This window comes from Antrostomus carolinensis, unplaced genomic scaffold (assembly GCF_000700745.2).
Source record: "Antrostomus carolinensis isolate BGI_N321 unplaced genomic scaffold, ASM70074v2 scaffold36031, whole genome shotgun sequence".
Lineage (NCBI taxonomy): Eukaryota > Metazoa > Chordata > Aves > Caprimulgiformes > Caprimulgidae > Antrostomus > Antrostomus carolinensis.
The window spans coordinates 4,726-30,489 of NW_010292594.1; the positions used below are offsets into that span (position 1 = coordinate 4,726).

General features: G+C 36.5%; 2 protein-coding genes across 2 annotated transcripts in view; one reads left to right on the forward strand and one right to left on the reverse strand.

Moving 5' to 3' along the window:
* Positions 1 to 3,352: 3,352 nt before the first annotated feature.
* DCUN1D1 (defective in cullin neddylation 1 domain containing 1) lies at positions 3,353 to 13,211 on the forward strand. The gene is made up of 6 exons (XM_010177030.1): positions 3,353 to 3,563; positions 4,896 to 5,064; positions 5,659 to 5,789; positions 10,814 to 10,896; positions 11,142 to 11,238; positions 12,715 to 13,211. The coding sequence occupies exons 1-6, from the start codon at positions 3,389 to 3,391 to the stop codon at positions 12,792 to 12,794; spliced, it is 735 nt and encodes a 244-aa protein (XP_010175332.1). The 5' UTR covers positions 3,353 to 3,388; the 3' UTR covers positions 12,795 to 13,211.
* Positions 13,212 to 22,179: 8,968 nt separating this feature from the next.
* Positions 22,180 to 25,764, reverse strand: part of ATP11B (ATPase phospholipid transporting 11B (putative)) — a gene marked incomplete at its 5' end in the record, with an annotated part of 32,049 nt that continues 28,464 nt past the window's right edge. Inside the window, one exon of the mRNA XM_010177031.1 lies at positions 22,180 to 22,523. Within this exon, the coding sequence (XP_010175333.1) occupies positions 22,442 to 22,523 (82 nt within the window). The remainder of the gene's footprint in view (positions 22,524 to 25,764) is intronic.

Here is a 25,764-nt window from a genome sequence, read left to right on the forward strand (position 1 = left end):
TTGACCAAAGACTTGCAGGTCTGAACTTTTCCCCTTAGCCCAAGAGGTAAGACTTACTAGAAAATTTGTTGCATTTGTTTTCCATTGGTTTTCACTCCTACATTTTAGCAAGATGGGTATCTGTTCAATAAAATTTTATCTTCCTTTTTGACTAGTGTTAAAGTTGAGATATTTTAAATAAATTGCATTGCATTACAGTTGCAGTGTAAGGTGTTTGTTACCTGATGACTACAGGATTAAAGGTTTTAGGGTGCTCTGGCTTCTGTATTGCACACTTAAAACAATAATAGAATGTTAGAGCTCAGCTTCTAGAAATAGCTCTTAAAAGTTCAGAAGGCTTGGAACCTGTTCCTGCTTGAAGTGTGGGTTTTTAATGCGATGAAAGAAGAGCTATAATAGGATAATAAAAACTCAGCAGAAATTTCATCTCTTGCTTTCCTGTAGTAGACCTTCAAAGATCTGTCCCGTCACTTAGAATGCGGAGTGTCTCGTCCATGTTGGCAAGCTACTGTAGGAGCATTAAGCAAATATAAAGAAAGGGCTTTGGCACTTCTTTGCTAAAAAAACCCCTTGTATTTGACTAGTAAAAATATAGGTTATGGCTGAGCAGTGTGATTTATTGCATCTTAATATATTACTGAATGCTGTATTGATTAGTGTTATGAGCTGCTTGACTCTTGGCAAATTCAGTGTTCTTTTTAAAAAAGTTTTCTATTGTTACTATCACTTAGGGAGCCCCAAGCACAGAATGGTCTCGTGTGCATATACAGGATTTAAAGTTTATCATGAAAGTTATTTAAGTTGCATTTTTTTGAATATAATAAATTGCATTCTCTCATTTTATGTGACGACATGCAAAGTCTGCTACCTTTTGTGCTCTTGGGCCTCCATGGTGAAGCCCTTGTGAACCTGTTCCTTGACTTTTTGTTATATGTCTCACTTTTAGAATTTAGCCTTGCAAGAGCAGAGCAGAACTAAGCCTCTAGAGGTTTTACAAAATACTCACTATTAAAAGGGCTATGCATACTTATGTGTACATGTAAAATAAATAAATAAATAAAAACACAGGGTCCTAACTGCGACTCTGCCCTATAGTGCAGCTGAGTCTGTGGTGATGCAGCAGTCTGGCTGTGTGGAACTGATTTGAGGAAGCTGGTAATTGATATAGAAAATTAGTTTTGGGATTGTTTCATCTTAATTTGGGATTTAATTTCAATAGTTTGTTTTAATCAATCTGAGTCTACAATATATTTTTAAAAACTGCAACTAAAATGCATTATTCATTTCTGGAAGTCATTCCACGTGGTTTTGTCGGTGTAAATAATCCTTGTGAAAGTTTGAGCTCAGTGTTGTAAGGTGCTGAATGTCTGCTGTGAAACTTGAAGCGTGCAGGAGTTGTCAGCAGTGGGTCTTCGCAGGACCTGCTCTGATGGCTTGACCTTGACCTGGAACTAATTCTGAAAAATCTAAGTTTCAGAAACACGTTTGTGACAAAAAGTCTGATGTGAGAAACTTATTCAAGAGACTGAAATAAAGCAGCAACACATTGCAACTTTAAAAGTAGTATAGCCTAACTAATATCACTATTTAAGTCTGCAGTGTGTTCTGAAATTTTGGCTTCAGCTAAGTGTTGTAGATACAGGGTTGGTTTGGGTTAGGGGGATTTTTTTTTTTTTTAAAGGGATTTTAAATCAAAATGTATTGGTCTGTTTAGTATATTATGTGGATATCAGTTTAAGCCAAATGTGATGTTTTTGTATTTTTTTAAAGATGTAACTCCGAAGCTGGTAACTTAACCGCCCTTACGAATGGTGGTGTTCACACTCATTGTCATTGAGCAGCAGAAAACTGATTTTGACTTTTAGGGTGGTTGAATTTGTGTTGTGAAGCATTGGTTCTTTTTTCTAATGATAGTGTGATTGGACATTAATTGTCATTTGGAATGAAGAGATTGAGCTCATACTGTTCCTAAACCATTTGTTCCTTGGCTGGCGATAGTTTATCATGTCTGGAGGTTTTTTTAAATTTTTTTTTGGTGCCTTTTTTCCGCATAATCCCTGAGAAGGAGCCATGTACTTGGAAATTACAATAATTAAGAAAATATACAAGTTTTGGTTAGAATGCAGGGTAAACTACAAATTAATTATTTGCGCCATGTAAGAAATCTAATCCTGACCTGAAAGTTGGAACTTTTAGTTACCAAGTTGTAATGATAGGAGTCTTTTTGCTTTGAGTATATTGAGTCAACTTTAGAACTGTATTTGGATAGTTTTTTGTAATACCCTTGAAATACTGAGCATGCTTCTCCTCATCAAAAATATCCTTGGGAATCACTCTATGCTGATAAATTCCTGGCAGCAAGTTCTCCATTCAGTGTTGCGCTGGAACAGAGAGGGATGTCTCCTGGTCTGGGCTGGAGGCCTGAAATTCCAGAGCTCTCACCTTGGCTACTCACTCCCCTGCTGCCTCCAGCAAAATGACTTACCTTTTTTTTAAGCTTCAGTTGCTGCACCTGTGAAATGGGGACGATGCCTCCTCACAGGAATGTTTTGCGAATTATGTAGGTGGAGTTGAGCACCTTCAAAGTGAAAAATCTCTAAAAATAAGAATAATAATAAAAAACCTTAAAGTATTTCGATGTGTAGCTCCCTGAAATGGAAGGCCCAGCCTAGTCCCTTGCTGCCATCAAGAGATCCTGTTCCTGGCAGTGTGGCCTCGTGCCTGCTCCTGCAGTAGCTGGTGTTTGTTACTGCTGTCACCAGGGTCTGCATCAGCACCAGCCCCTCGGTCAGTGATGGTGAGGTATGGAACAGCCTGTTCTGCAGCATCTGTTGAGGCAATTAATCTATCAAATATTTTGATAACCATGGGCTTTATTTAGGCATCTCAACTGTGTAGCATTCTTTTATTAAGAGGAGAATTTTTTTTTCTTTTTAAATTGGTTTAAATAGAAAGGTTTCCTGTCTTACAGCTGTGTATGAATTTGCTATGCCCTTCAGCTCTGTCTTCAACTACACAATGATAACCGTGCTTTATTTCTGTGATTGTTTTGCCAGCATGATTTTTGTGATGATTTAACTGAGTTTTTTTTACAATGTAAAGTATGTAGAATGAAGGTAAATTTATTTAAAAAAAAAAAAAAGAGAGAGAAAATAAGTGTTGGTTTGAGGGTCTATCTGCCTCAGCAGTTAGAGAAAGTCTAATTGCTTGGAAAAATTATAAGTGTTACTGATTTAAAAATATTAACAATACTGATGATTTTTTTGTTGTGGGGTTTTTTTGTTTTGTTTTGGGGTGGTTTTTTTGGTAAACCGTTTCTAGTTACAATATTATTTGTGTTTACTAGAACAAGTTGAAATCATCACAGAAGGATAAAGTGCGTCAGTTTATGGTCTTCACACAATCTAGTGAAAAGACAGCAGTGAGTTGTCTGTCTCAAAATGACTGGAAGTTAGATGTTGCAACAGACAACTTTTTCCAAAATCCTGAACTTTATATACGAGAGAGCGTTAAAGGATCATTGGACAGAAAGAAGCTAGAACAACTATATAACAGATACAAAGGTGAGTAACCCGAGTTCGAAGGCTTATTTCCTAGTTGTATGTATGTATTCTTAATTACAGGGTGTCACTGCAGCAGTGCTCTTGTGCTTGGATATCTTGACCAACTCTTTCAGCTCTGTTACTAATAATACAAGTTAGAAGGGGAATATATGTGGGCTTCTGCTTTACAAGGATTACATGCAGTTGCTTTATGTGCTCTATATATACATACATTTATACAAGAGTAGTGTCTGGAACTGCAATTGTGTGTACAATGAATAACTGTAATGGACAATATATATTTTAGGTGGTTCTTATGGGGAAAACACATCACTCAGGACTTGCTCCTGCGGAAGTGAAAAGTTTCATACCAAGGATGGATTCTACCTTAATTTTTATACACCTTGTCCTTACTATCAGATAGTTACAAACAGAGCAGAAAAAAACCTCAAAGTCTGTTTATCCATTATATAGCCAGTATTCAACTGATGATCTCCTACCACAAACAGTAAAGTGGATTCAGTACAGTAGAACAAATTCTGTGGGTTTGTGGGTTTTTTTTAAATCTAAAAACGAGTGCTACATTTTCTGTCAGTTTTCACATGCGTACATAATCCAAATACTATTTTCCTGAAGTCTTTGTTGGCTTGCGTTAGTAGATCTTTGTTAGTGCACTTGAAATGTGAGCATCTCACTTCCAGACCAGATGTTGATTCCTTCGTGGAAAGAGGAGTGTGCCTGGCTGACTTGGAATCGGTAATGGAGCAACATAACTTTCCTCTTGGAGGTTACCATGTCCGATCTCATACACGCTGGTGATGCCAGAAAATGTCAGCTTAGTAATTTATGAGCAGATTTGCTAATTGTACCAGTGCAACTTGCAAACGGACACTGCAGAATTGTTTCTCATGGTACACAGATCGTCAGTCTTACCAGAGATGCCAATAATTAAGTGTGCTTGTGGGAAAGGACCACTGTTCTCTGTATGGAATGAGTCAGAATATCGTGCATATTATTAGGCAGAAAACAAATGTTTGTGGTGCTTTTGTCTCTCAATGAAAATAACGTAAGTGTCATTGTATGGGAGGCTTTACTGTAGTAATTTCCTCATTGTTAAAACTTAGCCATTGAAAATCATAGAATCATGGAATGGTTAGGATTGGAAACTAATTTAAATTTGTTTTTAATTTAAATTTAAAAACTAATTTAATTTTGTTTTTAAAATAGTCACTTATAAGAGCTGATCTCAAAAATGGCTTCTTGAAAATGTTTGCTTATCTTAAATACTCGTGTTGAATACATTAGCTTTTCAAAAAATCTGTTTTTCTTAATACTTACTTTTATATCCCAAAGATCCTCAAGATGAAAATAAAATTGGTATAGATGGTATACAGCAGTTTTGTGATGATCTAGCTCTCGACCCAGCCAGCATTACTGTACTGATCATTGCATGGAAATTCCGAGCTGCAACACAGTGTGAATTTTCAAAGCTGGAATTCATGGATGGAATGACTGAGCTAGGGTAAGTGTGCAGCATTAGACACTGACAGTGTCAGAACTGGAACGGATGGTGAAACAGTCCTATTTTGGGGAATTCACAATCACATTGTCCTTTCAAACTTCAGAGACTTTTCAGAGTTTAGCATCACTTGTCTGCCTCTGTAAAAATGCATCTGCTGTCTATGTGCTAAATGCTTAGTGACAAAAAAAAAGGGGGGGAGGCAACTCTGAGTGTCACTTGCCTTGGTTGTGTGAGTATTTGCTAGTTGTCGTAGAGCTACTCGAGTAGGTAAAGCAAGGATGTTGGTCTGCAGTCTTATCATGCCTGGGTTTTCTCTGCCTTATGAGGATGTAGGAGTGTTTGCCACATTTTTCTAAAAATCTTGTGGATTATAGAATCTGATGTGTCAGCTAGTATGTGCAAATGGCAATATGAAGAAATAACAAAAAAGAAATTAAATTATTGTTTAGGTGCAGACTAATTAAAGGCTTCCTGAATTTTGTTTTGCTAATAGTGTCGTCTTCGATAAAATTTTACACATTTTTGTTTAAGTTACAACTCATACTTTATGGGAAAATGAATAATACACAAATAAATCTGCTTTTTAAAATGCAGATGTGACAGCATAGAAAAACTGAAGGCCCAGATTCCTAAAATGGAACAAGAATTAAAAGAACCAGGAAGATTTAAGGATTTTTATCAGTTTACTTTCAACTTTGCAAAGAATCCAGGACAAAAAGGTTTAGGTATGTATTCTTAATCATAAACATTTGTTTGTAAGTATGAGAAATGACTGATTAAAGCAGTAGTGAAAGTATTACTGTGATCCAGTGAGTCTGGAAGACAATCATCCTTGGGATAAAATACATCTCTCTATTGTGGAAGGTAGATGGCAATTTAAGGTGTTCAACATGATAGAAATACCTGCATCAGTAATACAGACTACAGACTTTTATGAGAGAGGGTTTATTCTTTCACAAAGAATGTATGCAGTTCTCAGTAAGCACAGTGGGTTATGGTTTTACATTAAAGGCATAATTATACCACTTAGAATTTTCAGCAGTGAACAGATTAATTGAATTTTCACTTTTAGGATGAATTTAAGCTGTAAAATCACAGAATCACAGAATATTAGGGATTGGAAGGGACCTCAAAAGATCATCTAGTCCAGTCCCCCTGCCGGAGCAGGAACCTAAATGAGATCACACAGGAAGGTGTCCAGGCGGGTTTTGAATGTCTCCAGAGAAGGAGACTCCACAACCTCCCTGGGCAGCCTGTCCCAGGGCTCTGTCACCCTCACTGTAAAGAAGTTTCTTCTCAAGTTTAAGCAGAACCTCCTGTGTTCCAGCTCACACCCACTGCCCCTTGTCCTACCAAAAAACTGATTTCCATGTAAGTACACTTGTACAATCTCTTGTAACACCAAAAATGCTTGCACATGTCTTGGTAAAACAGAATTGGAGTAGTACAAATAGATTTCTGTATCCTGGGCTTGATGCCCGTTGTTGCACTGTTGGTGACAGGTGCCTACCTACAGCCTTTATTTTTCCCCCTCAGCTCACTGAATGTGTACTTTCATTATTTCAGACCTCTTCTGATGGTTGTGCTTTTGGTTAGTGTAATGGGTGAAGTGGAAGAATCACTTTTTATAAATAATTTTTTTGGAGAGAAAAAAAAAAAAGGCAAAACCAAAAAGAAAAGCCCAACAGAACACCACAGTTCTGGGGGAAATAAATGAACAAACTGTAGGTCTGTCTCATCAAAACAGCAAAAATGAGGGAACAAAAATTTCTTTGAAGCTTTAATGCTAACCAACTAAAATGCATATTCATTTATATACAGTGTAGTTCAGATATTAGCCATAACTGCTATTTTATGACTCTGTAACTGTTCATTTCTTAACTGTTCTACTTTTCATAGAATCATCGAATGGTTTGGGTTGGAAGGGACCTTAAAGATCATCCAGTTCCACCCCCCCTGCCATCAGCAGGGACACCCTCCACTAGACCAGGTTGCTCAAAGCCTCATCCAGCCTGGCCTTGAACACTTCCAGGGAGGGGGCATCCACAGCTTCTCTGGGCAACCTGTTCCAGTGTCTCACCACCCTCACAGTGAAGAACTTCTTCCTAATATCTCATCTAAACCTGCCCTCTTTCAGCTTAAACCCATTTCCCCTTGTTTTGTCATTAATTACCCTTATGAAAAGTCCCTCCCCAGCTTTCTTGTAGACCCTTCAGGTACTGGGAGGCCGCTGTAAGATCTCCCTGGAGCCTTCTAAAATACTACTTTGGCAGGTTGTGAATTCATTTAGTTTCGACTCATTCTTTGACATCTTTCTGTCCTGTTTTTTGTTTTCAATTGGATGGTTTTACTGTCTGAAGAATCTAAAAGAGCACTGCTAACCAGTTTAAAAATACTTGTGCATGCATGTAGTCAGATCTGAATCCTGCAAATAAATCAATGGACTGATTCTTATTCCTTGTAGTAAGTTGTATTATTTTTTTAGGCTACTACAACAAAGAAAATGTGGAGAGCAGTTGACTTGTGAGAGGGTAGAAGTTAGGTTATGGAGCGGGTCAGTGTGGAATCAGTTCTGCAGTGTGAACAGCTGCAGGATTTCGTTGTTCTGATTATTTTTTTTTGTTATGGTTACCATTATAACATTTGTATTTTGTTTTTAATGTTTAAATAGCTTTACACAGCAAGGAGTATTTTGCAGAATCCCTGTAAAATAGTAAAAGTGAAATGATAAATTACAGTGATACCACAATTATGTGATAATTTTAAGTTGTATTTTCTCAAAGCTTCAAAATTACAGATCTGTTTGTTGGAGCACTTAACCTCTTATTTTTTTCTCTCCATATTTCTAACGTATAAGGACGACTTGCATTCCTCTGATTATTTTTAGTTTGTTTGTTTTTCCCCTAGACCTATATAGAAATGAATCTTTTGAGTATCCTAGATGGAACAGACTTCAGTAAAAGTTGTTTACCAGGAAAACTAAGCCCCATGCTTTATTTCTCATTCATCTTAAAGCTTCTTTATGCAGGTTAAGTTCTAACAGTGACAAAGACAAGTTTTCTTGTTTTCTCAGATCCCTGTAGCACATACATAGCGTCAGATTTTTATTTATTTTTTTCTTTTTAAAGTCTGGGTCTGGAAGTGTTGTAGAACTAAGCTTAAAATCTGAATGCTTAGCAACCCTTTTGCTGCCAATAAATACACAGTTCCAGGCATGAATTTATGATAGGGCAGAATAATTCTGGAAACCCTGAAGCAAAAGAATATTGGGAGAAGTACAGTGCTGAAAAGCAAGTGCTCCTAGTTAGGCAATTAATTTTGGAGTGTCTGAATTACTGCTTGTAGGAACTTGCAAATTGATTTTAATGTATACTGGTCTCTGATCTTACATTGTGTAGTAGTTCAGGCACAGTTCTGGAAAGGCATCTCCTCTGCATAATTCCTTACTATCCTGTAAGTACTGTGGGTGTCTTAAAAGTTGTTGTGATATTTGCCTGTCATTTGAGAATACCTTTTAGCTGATGTTCATCTCAATCGTTGCTTGCTTTTCTTGCATTTCTCTGGATAAAACTCAAAATGGAACATATATTTTGAGACTTTCATATTTGATCCATGAAGACCTTCCTGAGCATTCTTTCACTTTCTTATGGAAACTTAAAATTATATCTTTACTTTTGAATTTTGTAATTTCATAAAATTTCTTTTAAAACATGTAGTTTGTCCTAAGGCATCATGCCTTCGTGCTTTACGTGTTTGGACTCACATAATAAGTTTGAAGTTGCAGCATCCTGAGATCTGTTTTTTAAAGGCCTTTGCTTACCCACACGAGTAATCTCAAAATGGTATAAGCATGTTGGAACGCACAGTTTGTTTATAATGTTTGTTTATAAACCACTATAACTATGCAGCGATTTGATGACCTTGCATTTTTTGTATGCCTGCGATTAGTGCATCACAAGTAAATAAAATTTAGTTTTCTAATCTGTTTCCTTGAGGAATTGATCAGCTTAATCTGAGGTTTGTATCTATTAATTTTTAGAAAGGCAGTAGTTTTAGTTGAAAGCATATTTTTTGTATCTGAATCTTCTGTTAAAGAGAGGGACAACTTATTAAAGAGTGGAAAGGCTAGGTCATTTTCAGGTATAGCGTATTTACTGAGAGGTAGTGACTTCTGTTTACTTTGTCCCTGCTTCTTGAAAGTCAAACTTATGCTTTTATCTGAAATCACATTCCTTTGCAGCTGCTGGAAAATCCTCCACAAATTTTATTCTTTGATTAAGAAGCATTATAATGTGAATATGCTGGAGAAGCTCGAGAAGAACTTCTAATATCAAAGATACTTAACAACTCAGAAGCTCCCCCCAACATAATCTATTTTCCCTCCAGCAATGCAGAGTTCATGCTTTGTTTTGTTTGCTATTGATTTCACCTTTAAGATCTACCTCCCTCTTTTTTTAAGAAGTGTGGGCATCTGGGGAAAGGGAGTGGTTTTCTTGGGTTGTTGGTGGGTTGTTTTGTTGTTTTTTTCCTGAGGTGCAGCTGAGCATGTTTCTCTCCTCTCTGCTCTCACTAGAGAGATTGTTTATGGAAGAAGAGATTTGCTAGACTGCAAAATATATAAGAGCTTTTGTTAAAAAAGAGGTCACTTAAGTAGGTAGCCTTTTGGGGTTACTGTGTGTACTTGGTGATGGATACTGATTTAGTAAGATCAGTTAGTTGCATTTTTTACACAGTACACAGGTCCTTATAAATTCCTGGTAATGCAGAGATCAGGCTGAGTAGAGATTTAGAGCTCAGATACATAATTTTCTTTTATCAGCTAACATGTTACTGGATGCCACTACTAAATATTAAACACATGTCAGTTTAGCCTTTGGCAAATACCAGGGAGGTGAGGGTTGGGGTTTTTTTTTCCCTTCCAAGCTGGACTAACCAGTCTCTTTTCTAACTGCTGCGCTCTAACAGCACCCACTGCTGACAGCAGCACGCAGTTGGCTGACAGGCAGGAGGTTATTCCTGAACTGTGTCAGTTCAGGTTTCTCAATCATTCTGAGAAACACATTCAAAACAAGCAAGAACTTAACAGGAGTCTTTGAAGAAAAGAAAAAAAACCCAAACAACCAAACAAACCCAAACCAACAAAAAAACCCCCAACCCAACCAAAAAAAGATCCACAACCATCAACCCAACTATCAACCATCTGCTCGTGCAGTACTTAAAGATTTTTCTCAAAAGGAAACCTGATTGCAGAAATGAACACTTGACAAAGGCCATGTTACAAAGCCAGCACCTGTAACAAGGTTACTCTAAAAATTAAATAATAAAAAGTTAGTTTTATGTAAATTGTATTATATATATTAAAAAAATTAAAGCAGATCTTACTGCAAAATACTACAGATTTTCTTTTCAAGTCAATAGCATTTTAAAGAAAAAATATTTCATGGAATTTTCAGTATTGTTAGATAGCAAAAGGCAGATGAAATATCCTTGTGTGTTTTGGATATTTTAGAAATTAATGTGGACTATTTTCAGTTCTTCTATATTCAAGTGATAGTATCAAAATCTCTAAAATGTTTGTGTAACATTTTATTTGTGGTTGCCTTTTTTTTGTAAAGGATCTATGAGTATATTGGCATTGGATTGCTGTTTTTACTTTTATGAATCTAGGATTCATCTTAGTGTTAGATACATGTTGACATGATATATTTGAAGTGTATATCTCTAAAAGTAATATATTTTAATATTGCAGATTTAGAAATGGCCATTGCCTACTGGAATTTAGTACTTAATGGAAGATTTAAATTTCTAGACTTGTGGAACAAATTTTTGTTGGTAAGTTTAATTCTTTACATAAACTGGACTGCAGTATTTTCGAATCTTGGAAGATAAATACGTTTAAATTATTGAGTAGATGAAATGGGCTATTTTGACCCAGATCCCAGATACTGCACTTCATAGTGTGTAGAAGAGAAGTATGTTCTGGGCATGTGGATGTGTCCAAGACAGTAAAAATGAATGTGTATAAGGGGTTTTAAATTTATTCTTTTTAAACATAAATTTTCTACTTCTCCAAACAGGAACATCATAAAAGATCAATTCCTAAGGATACCTGGAACCTTCTTCTAGACTTTAGTACAATGATAGCAGATGATATGTCTAACTATGATGAGGAAGGTAAACATTTCCATTTTCTTTCATTAACTTCTAACTGTGTTTCATGCTACATTTATTAGTGTGTATCTGCTTTAGCACAGCTGTCTAATAACAGCATAATTAGAATATCACGGGTGATCTAAAGCTCAGTTAGAGCTACTTTATTGCCTGTTGTTATCATTGTTTGTTATTGCAAGTTTAAAAAAAGAAGTGCTGAAACTTTCTTAATTCCATTTTCTTTTTTTCTCCTGTCTGAACTCAAATACTAATTCTTTCTTATTGAGACAAGCCCAGATATTTACAGATTCTCTGTCAGCCCAGTTCTTCGCATCTACGACTAAGTAACTGATTTATGGCCTGTGCATTTCTTCGTAGGGTCCTCTGGTTATTGCATTTCTTAGCTGAGAATATTTTTTAAGTTTGGTTGCTTCAGCTTATGTGAAGATTGGACATGTAATATTAAAGTGAAGCTGGCAGCATACAAGGATTGCTAAACATAAGTTATTTCCTACAAAATGTGTTTCTTGTAAACTTTTGTATTGATCTTTCCTCTTCCAGTCCATCTGTAGCCAAGAACAGCTAATTACCTTCAGTTGTTGGTGGCAGATCAGTTCAGTGAGTGGAGGAAACTCTAAACTTCTGATACTTCCAGAGCAGAGGGGAGCAAACTTCTACAACTTTATTTAATAATTATGGACAGTTCTCATTCCCTTATCAACAAGCAAATGGGCTGCTGCCCACATTAAATCAATGTAGTTTAGAAAGGTTAAAGGTAGAAAAGGTGACTTAATTATTTGGAATAAAAATATTTTAAGGGGGAGGGAGGGGGAGAACTCAGCCCACAATTATTTTTAACCTTTACATGAACATCATGTATATGACTGGGGACCTCTTTAGATATGGCCACTCATAATATGTGAAATACTGATAAGCATTGTAACTACCTCTTGATAAGGGATACAGGAGAGCATGTATAGCATCATAGCAGCCTTCTAGGGCATTAGGCTGTCCTGCTGGCTGTCAGAGGCCGTTTTGCTGTTTCCAGGTATGGCCAAGTGGGCCGATTCTAACAGATGAGCATTGTGTGTGTGCAAAATCAAACTGTGAGCAGGAAATGCTGTAGCAGGTTAAGATGTGCTGCTGCTTCATCCAGCATTCTGCATTTTTTAAGCAACTACTGCCATCCTGGAGATCAAATTCTGGTGCCAAAACCAGGACCAGTTAGAATTTTTGTCAGCTTTTTTTTATCATTTCTTTTTTTGGTCAGGAAGATGGAAGAAGCACGACCCTTGAAAAGGATGTGTATTAACTGGGTTTAAAGGAAGCAGAAATTTTTAACCAGCTCTTCGGTTTGAAGCAAGAAAATCGAATCACAGTTTTTTGTTTGAAACTATGCCTGCATAAGACAGGAAACTAAATCACTTGTTTAGCTCTGGAGTTTTAAAAAGAATGCCTTGTTGAACTGAGTTCTTATGTTCTGGTCTTTTTTTCTTTTAGGGGCATGGCCAGTTCTTATTGATGACTTTGTGGAATTTGCACGCCCTCAAATTGCTGGGACAAAAAGTACGACAGTGTAGCACTAAAGGACCCTTCTACAGTGTACATAGTCTGTACAAATACCTGAAATTGCACAGTCAATTTCTGCTGGCTGGACTGAACTGAAGATCAATCCTCACAGTATGGCTGAGGGTTGAGAGAAACCTTTAAGGATACATCTTGGACCATATCATACTTCATTCTTCTACTGGTGGTTTGGGCTTTTCTTCTAGTCTGGACCACTCTTGCCCGTTAAAATTCCAGCATCGTGGATTTCATCATGGATTTATTTTTTTCCCTTTTTTTTTTTTTTTTTTGGTGGACCACCTTAGTTTCATCTCCTGTTAAATCCTAGAAGCTTTATAATTATTTTGAGGTTTCTGATTTCACATAAAGCACAATGCTGGTCATCATCAGACAACTGTTGTATGGCATCTGAATTATACAGATCAACATCAAAACAATTTTTATGAGAATCCTTAAATATACACTTGGGGCTAGTTGCAAAGACTGCATTGATAGCACTTCCTGTACGAGTGATATATTTAAGTGTACTGGGTCTGATTTTTTTATTTTTAATTTCCCCCCCCCCCTTCTCTGGAAAACTACAGGTATCGTCTGAGTTTGAGTATCTGGTAAAAACAATTAAGAAATAACCAAGAAAACCCAAGGTTGTTGATACTGGGGTATCTAGGTGCCTATCTGAATGGTTTGATTGTACATCAGCTGCCTGTGAGAACAGCTGAAGTACGACACAACTACTGTGCACTTAAAGCACCCGTGTTTAACGTTACAGTCAGCCTTCAGTGAGCGTCATGGAGATAAGCTGTGTGCGTCCTGGTAGAATCTCATATTCTCTAGATTATTATCTAAGAAATCAGATTTCATTACAGGTTTGAAATGCTTATCTGTCTGTCAAAGAAAAGAAAGGTTTTTTTCATTTCTGTGGAAATCTAAAACTTGAATATACTGAATTTGTGTCTTAAATGTTTGCTACACAGTACAGTATTTTAAATGGAGACACGGAATTTTTATGGTTGAGGTATGATGAAACAAATGGCCCTGTTGTCGAAGAAGCTGGTGAGTTTGATGTGAATCTAGGTTTTGAAACCATTATCCTGAGAAGTGAGTTAAATCTTTGTAACATATAGGTACTGCCATTATGGATGACACCCATTTTTTAATTATTTTGTTGAGTTTTCCTCAAATTGACATATCACTGTGGTTGCCAAATACAGAAATTAAGAGAAAAGCTTTCCCAAACAAGCACAGATCAGATAGAAAATACTAGACTGGCTTTGATTGCTTAAATTATTTTGTTGATCCATCACTACTTGTTACTGTCTTACTGCATTTAACTAAATCATTTGTTTTGTTCCAAACAGGTTTTATCAGTTGCAATTCTTCTTTATTTTTAATATTACAAGAGCTCTTGAGCTGATTTTTTTGCTAAACATGGTCTTTTACTCCTCACTTAGTTAATTGTGAAGAGATTTGATAAATACTACTTTGTAAAACAAGCTGGAAAATACCAAGCTCCAGGAAAAAGACTAGAGTTACAAGTAAGGATAGAGGTTTGAGTCCATGCTCTAAACAGTCCTGTAAGGCCAGAATTATTTTTGAAATGAGTAATTACTTGCACTAAACAGCAAAACACTTTTATGCAGATGCTAAAAGTATTTTAGGAAAAAAATTGACTATTAAACTGCTAAAAAACATTTGTATTCTCTGAAGTTGACCCCCTTATAGCAGTGCTCTTTTAAGACAAGACCACAGTTCCACAAAAAAAATTGCAAACTTTCTCCAGCTACTGGAATTGGCTATGCCAAAAACATTTAAAGAGTGTGTTTTGCTGCTTTCAGTATTTCCTTTCTCAATTTTGTGTAAATATAAATGGGGACTTGAACTTACAGGGGGGTGGAAAAAGCTCTACAAGGTATCTCTGCCTGCTGTTTTCTGTCTGGAGGGTTTTGGTGCAGTTCCAGATTGATTAGTTCGAGGATGCTGTGTTTGGAGAGGAGAACTGACTTGCTTTTTATCCCAACACAGACTTGTCCCTCAGAAAAAGTCTGACATTGGGTAGTGGTGTAATGCCCATGGTGTTTTAAAGAATATTCCTTTTGAATGCAAGATCTTTTCAACAAAATAGTGTTGTCATCAGTTTGGTACTACACGCTTATAATTACTGTGTAATTATAAAGAAATACATAAAACTTTGACTGATTATGTTGCTGAAAAGGGTTATTTGTGCTATGATGGCATCTTAAAACATTTTTCAAAATGAGTGACTGAAGTTGAAGAAATATGATTTAACAGGGTGTTGTTCTAAGGACAAAATGCCTGGTTACAGGGAATATTTTGTGTTGAAACGTGCTGAGATGCGGCCATGTGTTTTTTTTTCCTTCATATATTTGTGTGGGTGGTTTGTTTTGTTTTGTTTTGTTTTATTTTTTAAGAATGCAGACAGTTGCTTACTCGGATTGCTTTAATTCGTAAGTGCTTATGTCTTCAATTTGATGATCTCCCCTTAAATGGATCAATTTAATTTTGCCAAATGTCAAGAAAGAAAAGGTGAACATCAAGTTTGTAACCTGTTTTTATACATTAAATGTGTACAAAATTAGAAGTGCCCTGATATAAAACACTTAATCTTGAGATTATATTTAGTAAAAAAAAAATAAAAAAAAATCATTTACATATCGCTGTAAGTGCAAATGTAACTTCTTACAATCCCTCTCATTACCAACAGAGGCAATAAAGCTCCAGTGAAATTGCCATGACTAAGTCTTCTCCTGCGTTGCTTCAGTGTATTATTTGTTGTAAGAAAGACTTATTTCTAGGATGTGCTTTAAAGCAGGGGGGGGAAAAAAGGATGGATGACTTCTCTTCTCTTCTGCAGAGACTATACTTTATTGGTAAGTTGTGTTTATTGGGGAAAAAAATATCTAAGAATTGCTGCAGCACCTTGCCTGCTGCTCATTCTAAATGTTTAGAGGTACAAGTCAGAGCTGATCTTTTCCAGCCACGCTGCGTTGCCATTGCCTGGCAGTGGAAGGAAGATGCCTCTCACCGTGCATTTGTTTAAATATGGTGGAAGACTTCCTGTACAGAAGTAAAGGGACTTTTTATTGATCTTGTTACTTATTAACTTATGACTTGCTTCAGACCTGTTTTACAGTGAAATCCATACTGAGACATCCTTATTTAAGAACAATATATAATTTTCTAAGAATGCATTTAATAAACTTTTGTCATTCACACTTTATTTAAATAATGTTGCCAGAAGTCTGTAATTTGAATATGCTGCAGTGACTATGTTCATATTTAAACCCATGGTGCCATTCAGTCCTCTGAGCTCTCAAAGAGGAACCACACCATTAAATACTTGATAAAATTATACTCTTAGCTATCAGAAATGGGCCTTGGCTTTGTAGTACTTAACTGATTGTCTTAATACCAACAGGTAGCAGTATCTCCATGAGTAAACACTAAGAATTTTACTCCTGCCAGTTTAAACAGACACCTGTAACTCAAACCAACATCCGGACACTTAACCTGTTAGAAAAATCAACTCCCTGCTTCTGGAAATTCTCCCAATTTAACAAAAGCTGCCTAACTGTAATTCAACTGTTTTACATGAAATTACAACTGTTTCCTTTCTGAACTTAATTCTGTGTCTTCAGAGTATAAAATTTCAACTGGCAGGAATCAGAATGATAAAACCTGTAAATCAAATTAGGAGCAGGAAGCCTGCAAGGCCATGGAGCTGTAAATGTTGTGTGGGGAAAGGACAAGGCTGTGGCTGGGCAACCAAGTGAGCACTTCACCTGTGCTGTTGGAGAAATGGGAACAAAACCCATCCTGCAGCTCCCTCACAAAGCCCCTGCTGCAGTTACCTGGCTAAGTGCACCTCCTGGTGAGCTCTGCTGCTGGAGGGACACCCCTGCTCTTCCACACCTGGTTTTGGTTAGGGTTTTCTGGGTTGTTTTTGGTTGTTTGGGTTTTTTTTTGTTGGTTGGTTGGTTTTATTTTGTTTTGTGGTTTTAATTTTTTTTTGGTCTGTGATGTATGTAGGTGCCCGTGCACCTACGTGTGCACCTGCTGGGAATGGATCCAGCCCTGCTCCTGAATGATCCTGGGCAGCAGGAGCAGCAAGCTTTGCTTTTCTCTGGCATATGTTCCTCTAAGATTTCCATAATTAAAACAATGACTCATTGAGAAGTGAAAGTTTTATTTAATAAATATAATTTTCATAAACCATTTTTAAAACAACTTCTACTGACCAAGCTGTACAATAAGCAAGCACACCAACTCGCTGTCATAATCAAAAATAACATGAGGCAGCCACAGTGTCAGAGGTCCAGAATTCTTTGTACTAATTATTGCTACAGTTTCCAGTTGTCAATGCCCCTTCTTTGCCTAAAATTAAGGATTGACATCTTCAAAAAAAGTACTTCTTCTAGAGATGCTCTCATTCAAGTTTTCTTCAAAAAAAAAAAAAAAAAAAAAAAGGAAGCAGAACTTGGCCACACTTCAGTGACAAAACCAGGAGTCTAGACGATGTATGCACGGGACCTGAAATCTCTCACGGGACCATGACTGGGAAATGTAAAAAATACATTCTTTGCAACAATAACGGTATCTGATTTATACCTGAAAGCGAGTCTCAGTTTTTAACCATTTTCCCCCTTTCTAAACTCTATGCCCCATGGCTTATCTTTGAACCTGTTGCCAAAATGTAAAGAGGTTGAGAACCTACTGCTGTAGGAAATAATTTCCTTTAAAACTGCTGAGGAAAAATTAATATTACAGCCCAGGCCACTTAGGGTTTCTTTCAGACAATTCACACTGTGTTACAGAAACAGCAGTCTCTATCCTTCCTTTCCCCTTCATGTCACATAGAGAGGTCTTTAGCCCATAGCCCCTCCAGTTTTATTCATATCTATGCATTTATACAAACTGGAAACAACAACAAAAAAGTCATCTCTACAGTAATGACAATTGGATGTACTTATGGTAGCACAACATCAGAGTGTGGCAACAGCTCGAGCAAGGCGAATACTTCGAGGTGATGAGAACATTCGTTTTAACGGACGCCACAGAAGCTTGGGCAGGACACAGGGTCTCTCTAGTAAATGATGTCTGATGCTTCTACAAGCAGTATTTAGCTGAAGGAAAAAAAAAATGTATGGAAAGCAGAAGCCTTGCAAATACCGATGCAAACGCGCTTCTAAGACGACTGACGGCAGGAGTTGATACAGCCACGAGCATCTGATTGTTCCTCCTCCTGTTTATAAACCGTGTCATTCCAACAGAGAGCAGAAACCAGACAAATCATGCCACTGGAAGCAAACAACAGAAGCAAAGAACATACAAAACTACCACCAAGAAAAATATTCACAGAAAAAAACAAACCCCTCAGATCTGCAAAGAAGAAAGTCTAACTCTGAAGTAATTGAGGAACAGAAGAAAGGCTAAATCAGTCCCTAACAAACAGTTCGCCCAGCTCTAGGAATAACTCCTTAAAACAGTGATGTCTGTGCAACAAGGCAGTGGCGAGTGCAGTGACGATGGTCTGAGAGTTACTAGGTTTTCTACACCAAGAAAACGAGAATCTCACAATAAATGGTTCAGAAGCACATTATGACTGAGCAGTTTTGAACACTGAATTTCAACAAAACCACTAATATTTAGAAATATAGAAGTGTCAGATAAAACTATTAAAAATAACGTAGACTACAGCTTTGAGACATTTCTAACACTAGAAAATGGTATTTTTTTCCCAATATATAAGTTATACTGTCATAAAAAAATGTGTTTGAAAGTATTACCAAACGTTTCCAGTAAGAAACTAGTTGCCTAATATGCATTCTAAATTGCATAATCTTTTCTCACATCATCTTTTGCACTAGAAATCAAGAAATCATCCTGAAAATGTAAAGCCAAAGGTTCCAGCATTCCTTCATTTGCATTTATTTGTTCCCCCCACCCTGTAACCTTAGAAAATATACACAATATTTTAAGCAGAATATTTACATTTTAGTTTGTGAAACAATTCTGAGCATCTTCCCACTTCATCTGTCTTTCCCACTACACCCTTTAAAAAGCCTAAATTTGGCAACTAAAACTGTGTTTTTCTAAGGAACAGAAACAAACCCCATTTTTCACAGAACAAGAATTAAAATCTGCTGAGAACACAATCCCGTTCTGAAGGTGGTTATGGAGAAGGTGCTTCTAGAGACACTGCATAGTAAAGTGACTAAACACCATTCTTGGTTTTAACTACAAACATCTACCTTAGGCTTTTCTGCCACACGTTAGGAATTTCAAGGCTAAGAGGTAATTCTAAAACTCTCTCTCTAGGGCAAATTCCCCCTCAGCCACTCGCTCTACATCAGAGCACTGAATTCAGCGTCACACTGAATTAGCTGCATTTTTTTTTTTCAGTCTTCTTCATGAAGAATTCCACACTGTACCCAAGGCACAGTCAATGGTTTCACACACTTCAGCTGTCAAAGAAATAACGCAAAATCTTTCTTCCTTGAATAGAAGCAATTTTAAAAGATTTGTGACATCAGTACAAAACCAGAGTCACTTCTTCCATCCAAAATATTTGTCAGACCAACGAATCTGGTCTTACGCAAATTCTATGTTCTTACTAAATGAGAAATTACTGATTTAGATTTACTGCAAATAGAAAAATATACCTTGGCAGACAGATGGATTCTTAAGTTCTTCCTGAATTGTTTAAATGCATGTTTCTTCGGTAACCTTACAAACACTGGGAAAAGGGAAAGTAGGGGGGAAGGGAAAAGAGGAGATGGAAGGTTTTAAAGAAATACATCATGAACGTAAATTATTCTTCAAATATAGGACTGCGCTTCTTTTGTGCAAAGATAATTAACATATTTGTGTGGTAAAAGCCAAACTGCATACATGTACAGAGCTGAGCCAATCTAAATGCTTGGAGCAGGGTTGTGTATCAAAGCCTCTGCCTTCTACTACACAAAATCAACCACAGACTAGATTTCAATACATGATGCACTAATCACACAGACTAATGAGGTTACATGGTCACACAAACTGACTGGATGATTAGAACGCTGAGGCCAACGTGGACAAACAAGTACTGCTGAAAAGTGATTGAGACACAAAAGATACAGCTGAACAGCAGATATCTGATTAGAGTATTTCAAAGAACTCCTTATTTCCTAGGTATCCATGGCAGTGTGAAGACTCTTAGAATGAGAATCTACTAACCAGTAAATCACTATTTAAAAACAGATGTAGCATTTTATATATATATATGTATTTTATATATATATATATAAAAAAGATATACAAAGAAAATTACAGGAGTAGGTGAAATCCAGGTGTATTTTGTTACTACTGCCTATCTGGATAAAGGTTTTCTTGAGGACTGGAGAGATGACAATCAGTTTATTGCATCTCTACACAGGAACCAGGTTTCAAACTAGATGCAGTCAGATGAATCACATGTTAATACCTATTACCTGGGGTGATTCTTAATGATTCTTAATCATCTGGACACTCAATGTAGGGATCTAGTGTACAACTGAAATTTTCAAGCTTAAGCTTCACTGCACTTGAAGGCATGATACAGATAGGAACTAAGAACGCTGAATTAAACATTTTTAAAAAAGAATCTGCTCTATTTTGTTTCTTCTGTTTCATAATTCATTTTCAGGGCTTCTTAATTAATTTGTGAACTGGTCTTCATTTGTGTCAGTGGGACAAAAGCCTCACATACTGCACATTCAAGTCACTACTAGTTTCAAAACAAGGCTGCAATGACAATTTTTTTTACCACACAAATGTTGCCTTGAACATCCTGCAGTACCTGCAGCCTTTGGAGTGAAGGTTCCAGTCTTTAATGCAGAAATAAAGCTCCAAGAGAGCTGAAGTAATATTGGTTAAAGTCACGAACACTAATAATGAACGGCAGGGCTGTTTATAGGTAAGGAACATCCAAAGCATTCGATACAAGGAAAGTTGGACCTCTGGAACACTTCCCCTCACTGAACTCGGGAGAATTTGGGATGACCATAACAAGAGGGATACAGTCCTCTGGCTGCAGCCCAGGCCCCACCGAGCTGTCACACCAGGAGGGTAAGATGTATCTGCCTGAATTAAGAAAGAAAAAGTATTTGCCATGTAATTTGCTTGGGAGACAGCACTTAAGCCAACAGTGGAAACTTGTGCAGGAAGGGTGAAAGCAGCTAATACTGGTTTTGTCCAAATCCTACATTTAACCACATCTTTATTAAAGAAGATCTTGTAGGTGTTATTTACAGCCTCTGTTCAATTTACAGTTTATTCCATCCAGAGGTAATTTTAATATGCAGCTTGACATATTTTACTGTCTCACAGGAAGATTCTTCCAATTATTGATGGGACCTCAGCATCAGAGACTGACTTAAAACTGGATATTCAAACAAGGGTCCAGAAGTAGCAGCATTTTTACCAGCCTCTAGCCATAAAAACTGTCACACCTAAGGTAATGCTCTACAGATGTCCCTGGTGGCAGCACCTCCATTTTATCTGGCACATCTAAAGACAACCAATAGGTTAAGCCATCCCAGCTGACCAAATGTTGCAACTCAGCCCCAAACACACAGGCACCTTTATAATGGGACAACAGATATACCTGCAAGATGTACCATTCAAAGCTCCATCTGTGCAATCTGTTTTTATTGGCATACTTAGGTATCAAAACATTGCCATCAATGTCTCAGATCCTTCAGATATATGAAGATAATTAAGCATTAATTGTATCTTCAAAGTACAACGTGACCAAATATAAATACATGAAAAAGAATAAAACATGCAAAAAATTCCCCAACTTTAAAGGATTAATAATTCAAAAAATTTATGCTAGTGACACTTGGGCACAATGCACCAATTCTTACATATTTTTCCATGTCCAGATCAAGAACTGTTAACAAAGCACACAGGGCATAAAAGATGACTGGCTTCAAATTGTACTTTCAGAGAACAGTGAACTGTTATATCCCTTATTATTCCAAATTATTCATTTGTCAAAGCTGACAGTGTTTTTCAAAGCAATGACTAATACATTGCCATTCAAACACCAGCATAAATATTTGAATTGTATTTAACTCTCAAAAATAACTAAACTGATTGCTTACAGAATACAGTAACTGTTCATGGAAATAACAAAACTGATTTCCAAACTGCTAAAAAAGCATCTGTAAGAGACAGCTCAAAATTAATGTGCGTGTTCAAAGTGAAGGGTCATCATGAAAAATGCAACTTTTTAAAGCTTTGTGGTACAAATTCAGTTCAATTGGATCACTTGAATTTGAGAGGAGAAAGATTTTGTCACTGCGCTACAGTGACATCTCAAGTATGAAACGCAGGATTCCAATCTGCTCAGATGGTAAGAAACAAGATTAAATGGTCAGAGGTAAAAGCATTCCCTTAAAAAAAAATATTTAGCAATTTGTTGATATCATTAGAAAAAAAAACAGTGGAAGCTATTACTGTCCAGGTGACTTATGCCAGGCCACAAGACAAGCCACGGTTTCTATTTAGAAGTCACGCTACTCTTTTCTAGGGCTGGGATGTAGCACTGAACTCACTTCAGAACCTACTATAGGTGTGTGAGCACCCCATGGCTTCCACAAGGCATTTACAAATGTCCCTGTTAACAAGTGGCCGAGTCCATTGTGGAGAGAGTCAAGATGCTTCTGTCGTTGGCATAGAAGGGATCCGATGAACTCCATGATCTAAAGTAACAATAAAAGAAAAGTTTGGCTGACTGGGAACTTATAAGCTAGAGGTGAGGAGAAAAATCTATGAAAGCATGAAATAAAAGTTTTATGAGATTAGGCAAATGTTAATCTTTAAAAATCTAATCTATTAATTTCATGTAGGCACCTGCAATTCATTCAAACCTTTGAAAATATACTGCAATTAATCACACCAACTATGTAATTAACAATTCTATATTTACCTTTCTATGTTTACTCAGAGCTACAGATATTTTCATCACTATGAACTAAAATGACCAGAATTTTACAACTAAAGTCTTAGTATTGTGCCTCAAGGAAAATGTGAATGTTGCATGTGTAAGCTGAGGCACTGTGAATGCTGCAATTTGATTTAGCCTGAGGTCATTCTAGTAAAGCCCCATGGAACACACAAGCTAAACTGTGGTAACCCTGGATACTGGTGTTCTAAAGTCAGACACCCACACTGTCTAAAGTTGCGGGGAGGCAAAACTTATCTACAGCCATAAATCTATTTTATCCCTTACTGTTCAATTTAAGTTAAAATTTCAGGCATCAGGAAAACCACCTAACATGACACAGCTTTTGACTCGAATGGCATCTCACAATGTCTTTCTCTTAAAGGACAAATGACTACTTAGGAAGAAATACTGTTCTCGGTTGAGCAATATTATAGGACTGTGTGTGAAAAGCTGAAAAATAGAAGGTTGGAAGGCAGGAAATCAAAATACAACGAACTTATGCTCCAACTTTGCCTCTGTCAGAAATCTGCTGTTTCTTTAGAACTTTTACACATGATGCCTTGACACGGGTACCACTAATGGGAGATCTGAACAATTCAGTAATGAATCCTACTGTACAAGAATGTATATGATCCAGCACTCTTAATATTTAGTGACTGACAAGTTGACAGACAATTTAATGGAACAGACAGACACAAATGCATTTTATCATACCACAACACACATTTTATATTCTAACTGGTGAATGAAGCTATAGAAAATATTTCTCAAATACATTTCACAAGCAGTAAATTAAGTACAGGAGACTATATTCCTGTGGCCCGCTACTCCAAGCATTTGTACAACTTTGATTCATCAAAGTTTCTATCAAAATTTGACACCATGTTTGATTTCATGTTCAGTTACCTTATTTGACAGAATATCATATTTGACAGAATATCAGGAGCACAGAATACAACACAAGCTAGCTACAGCAACGTTATTTAAAATAGTGCTCTTCATTCTACAGCACTCACACAGACAACATTTATCAGCATCACTTCATTTAACAAAAATAATTTGCAGCTACCTTCTGGTTGAAGAAGCAGCTGTTTTATAAAGCACAAGTCCTCAAAAGACCATCCTGTTCGGGACTGTGCAATCTTCTGAAGATACCAGCTTTAGGTAAAAATCAAAGCAGCTCAAGCTCGTGAACAAAGGCTAAACAATTTTACAAGGATTTTTAAATCACCAAATAGCTTTCTTAACTGTACCTTCAGCATTTCACAACTTGTAACTGCCTCATGTGATTTAAGCAATTAGTACATTAAAAAAAAATAAAGACTTTCACATATTACCAGGAAAGTGTAGGGGAAAAAATAGTCTTAGTACCTTGACTTTCAGACTAGGTTTTAAGTGTCAGTGCTGAATGGAAGGAACTGAAATCACTGAAAAAAGCAAGACTGAAATTGAAAAAAATGTCTTTTCTAGTTGTACTGTACATAAATTTAAATGAAACTACAAGATGGTCCAGAGTAATTTCAACCAGAGGCAGGAGCAAAAACTACAGAACTTCAAGCCCTTATTGTAGCACCAAGATAGTTTTGCATATTTGTTAAACATAACACTAACTTCTGTGTTCTAACAACTCTCAAATTATTAATCTAGATGGAACTTTGTCTGAAAATTACATGAGGTAAGCAGACAAGAAACCTGAGAAAAAGCAGTCTTCAAAAAGTGTTTAATATTCTGTCAAATATGAGTTGTCTTCAATAAATATTTGTAAGTTCTTAAAGAAAGAAAAATTCAGTGGAAAAAAGAGGAAATCGTAAAAATGTAAATGCATTGCAGAAAATAAAACACAGAATACCTACCTTATATAACTACATGTTACTAAGGCAAATGTTAACTAAAAATCTGCCCCAGTCAAATAACAATAAATGAAAAAAGTAGCATATGAAATTCCTCAATTGAAAAGCACAGTTTTACAGAGAAGTGGAAAAAAACCCAAAAAACTTAAGAGCAACTGCTATCAAAATGTTGATTTTTAGACCAATTAAATGCTCACCTTGTAGATTAAAAATTCTATTAAATTTTTTATTTTTTTACATCATGCCCACTTTCTATACAGCAAGAGTTTGAATTAAAAAGGTACTTAATCATAACAGTTCATTTTTCATATGGAATGAAACATTTTGCATAATCATATCCTAGATTTGTAGAAACGCTGAATCAATTTCTTAAGCAAGCTAGAGAGAGAAACTGACTGAAACCACAGACACTGTGTTCAACACAAGAGTTCAAAACAGAGACGTACTACATACCAAGTCAATATCTAAAGGCAGAATCAGAACTGACAAGGCTTGTCAGTGAAAATCACCCACACAGGATTTTAAATTGAATGAATGATATCACAACCTTTAACCAAGAGACAAAGTTGTTCAAAGACAAAATGAGTTTCCTTGAAAATGTGTGAAGTGCAACTTTTTTCAGGTTTGCCTTCTGACCAATGAAGGACTATGATATCATTCAGGGACTGAGAGATTACGATGTACAAAAGACTATTTTTATTTCTACCCCCAAATATTTCCATGTTTGTTAGCTATCCCTCTTTATTTGGAAATGAGGAGATGGCACATTAGCAGATTTATTAAGAGCTTTTCTCACAGTTAGGCTGACTGCAAGAGCAGTACTGCTCCTTAGCCGTATTTGATTAATCTATCGTGCTTTTCTCCCGCTGAGGTTTGTTTCACACGTGGTTTGTGAAGGAAAAAGGTTTATTTAGCACATACTTTTGGAATGGCACACATGATTTTGACAATATACCTTCTAGAACCAAAAAAAGTTTAAAATTCTTAGAACCTGAAGGTTCTGTTCTGTCAATTACTCTGATTTTAGAAATAGATTATAAAAGTTATACTACAAAAATATTTAATCTTCATATCAATCAATGGCTGAAAGATTTAAAGACTCTCCTTCTAACAATGAAGTTATATTTAAGGGGGGGGGGGGGGGAG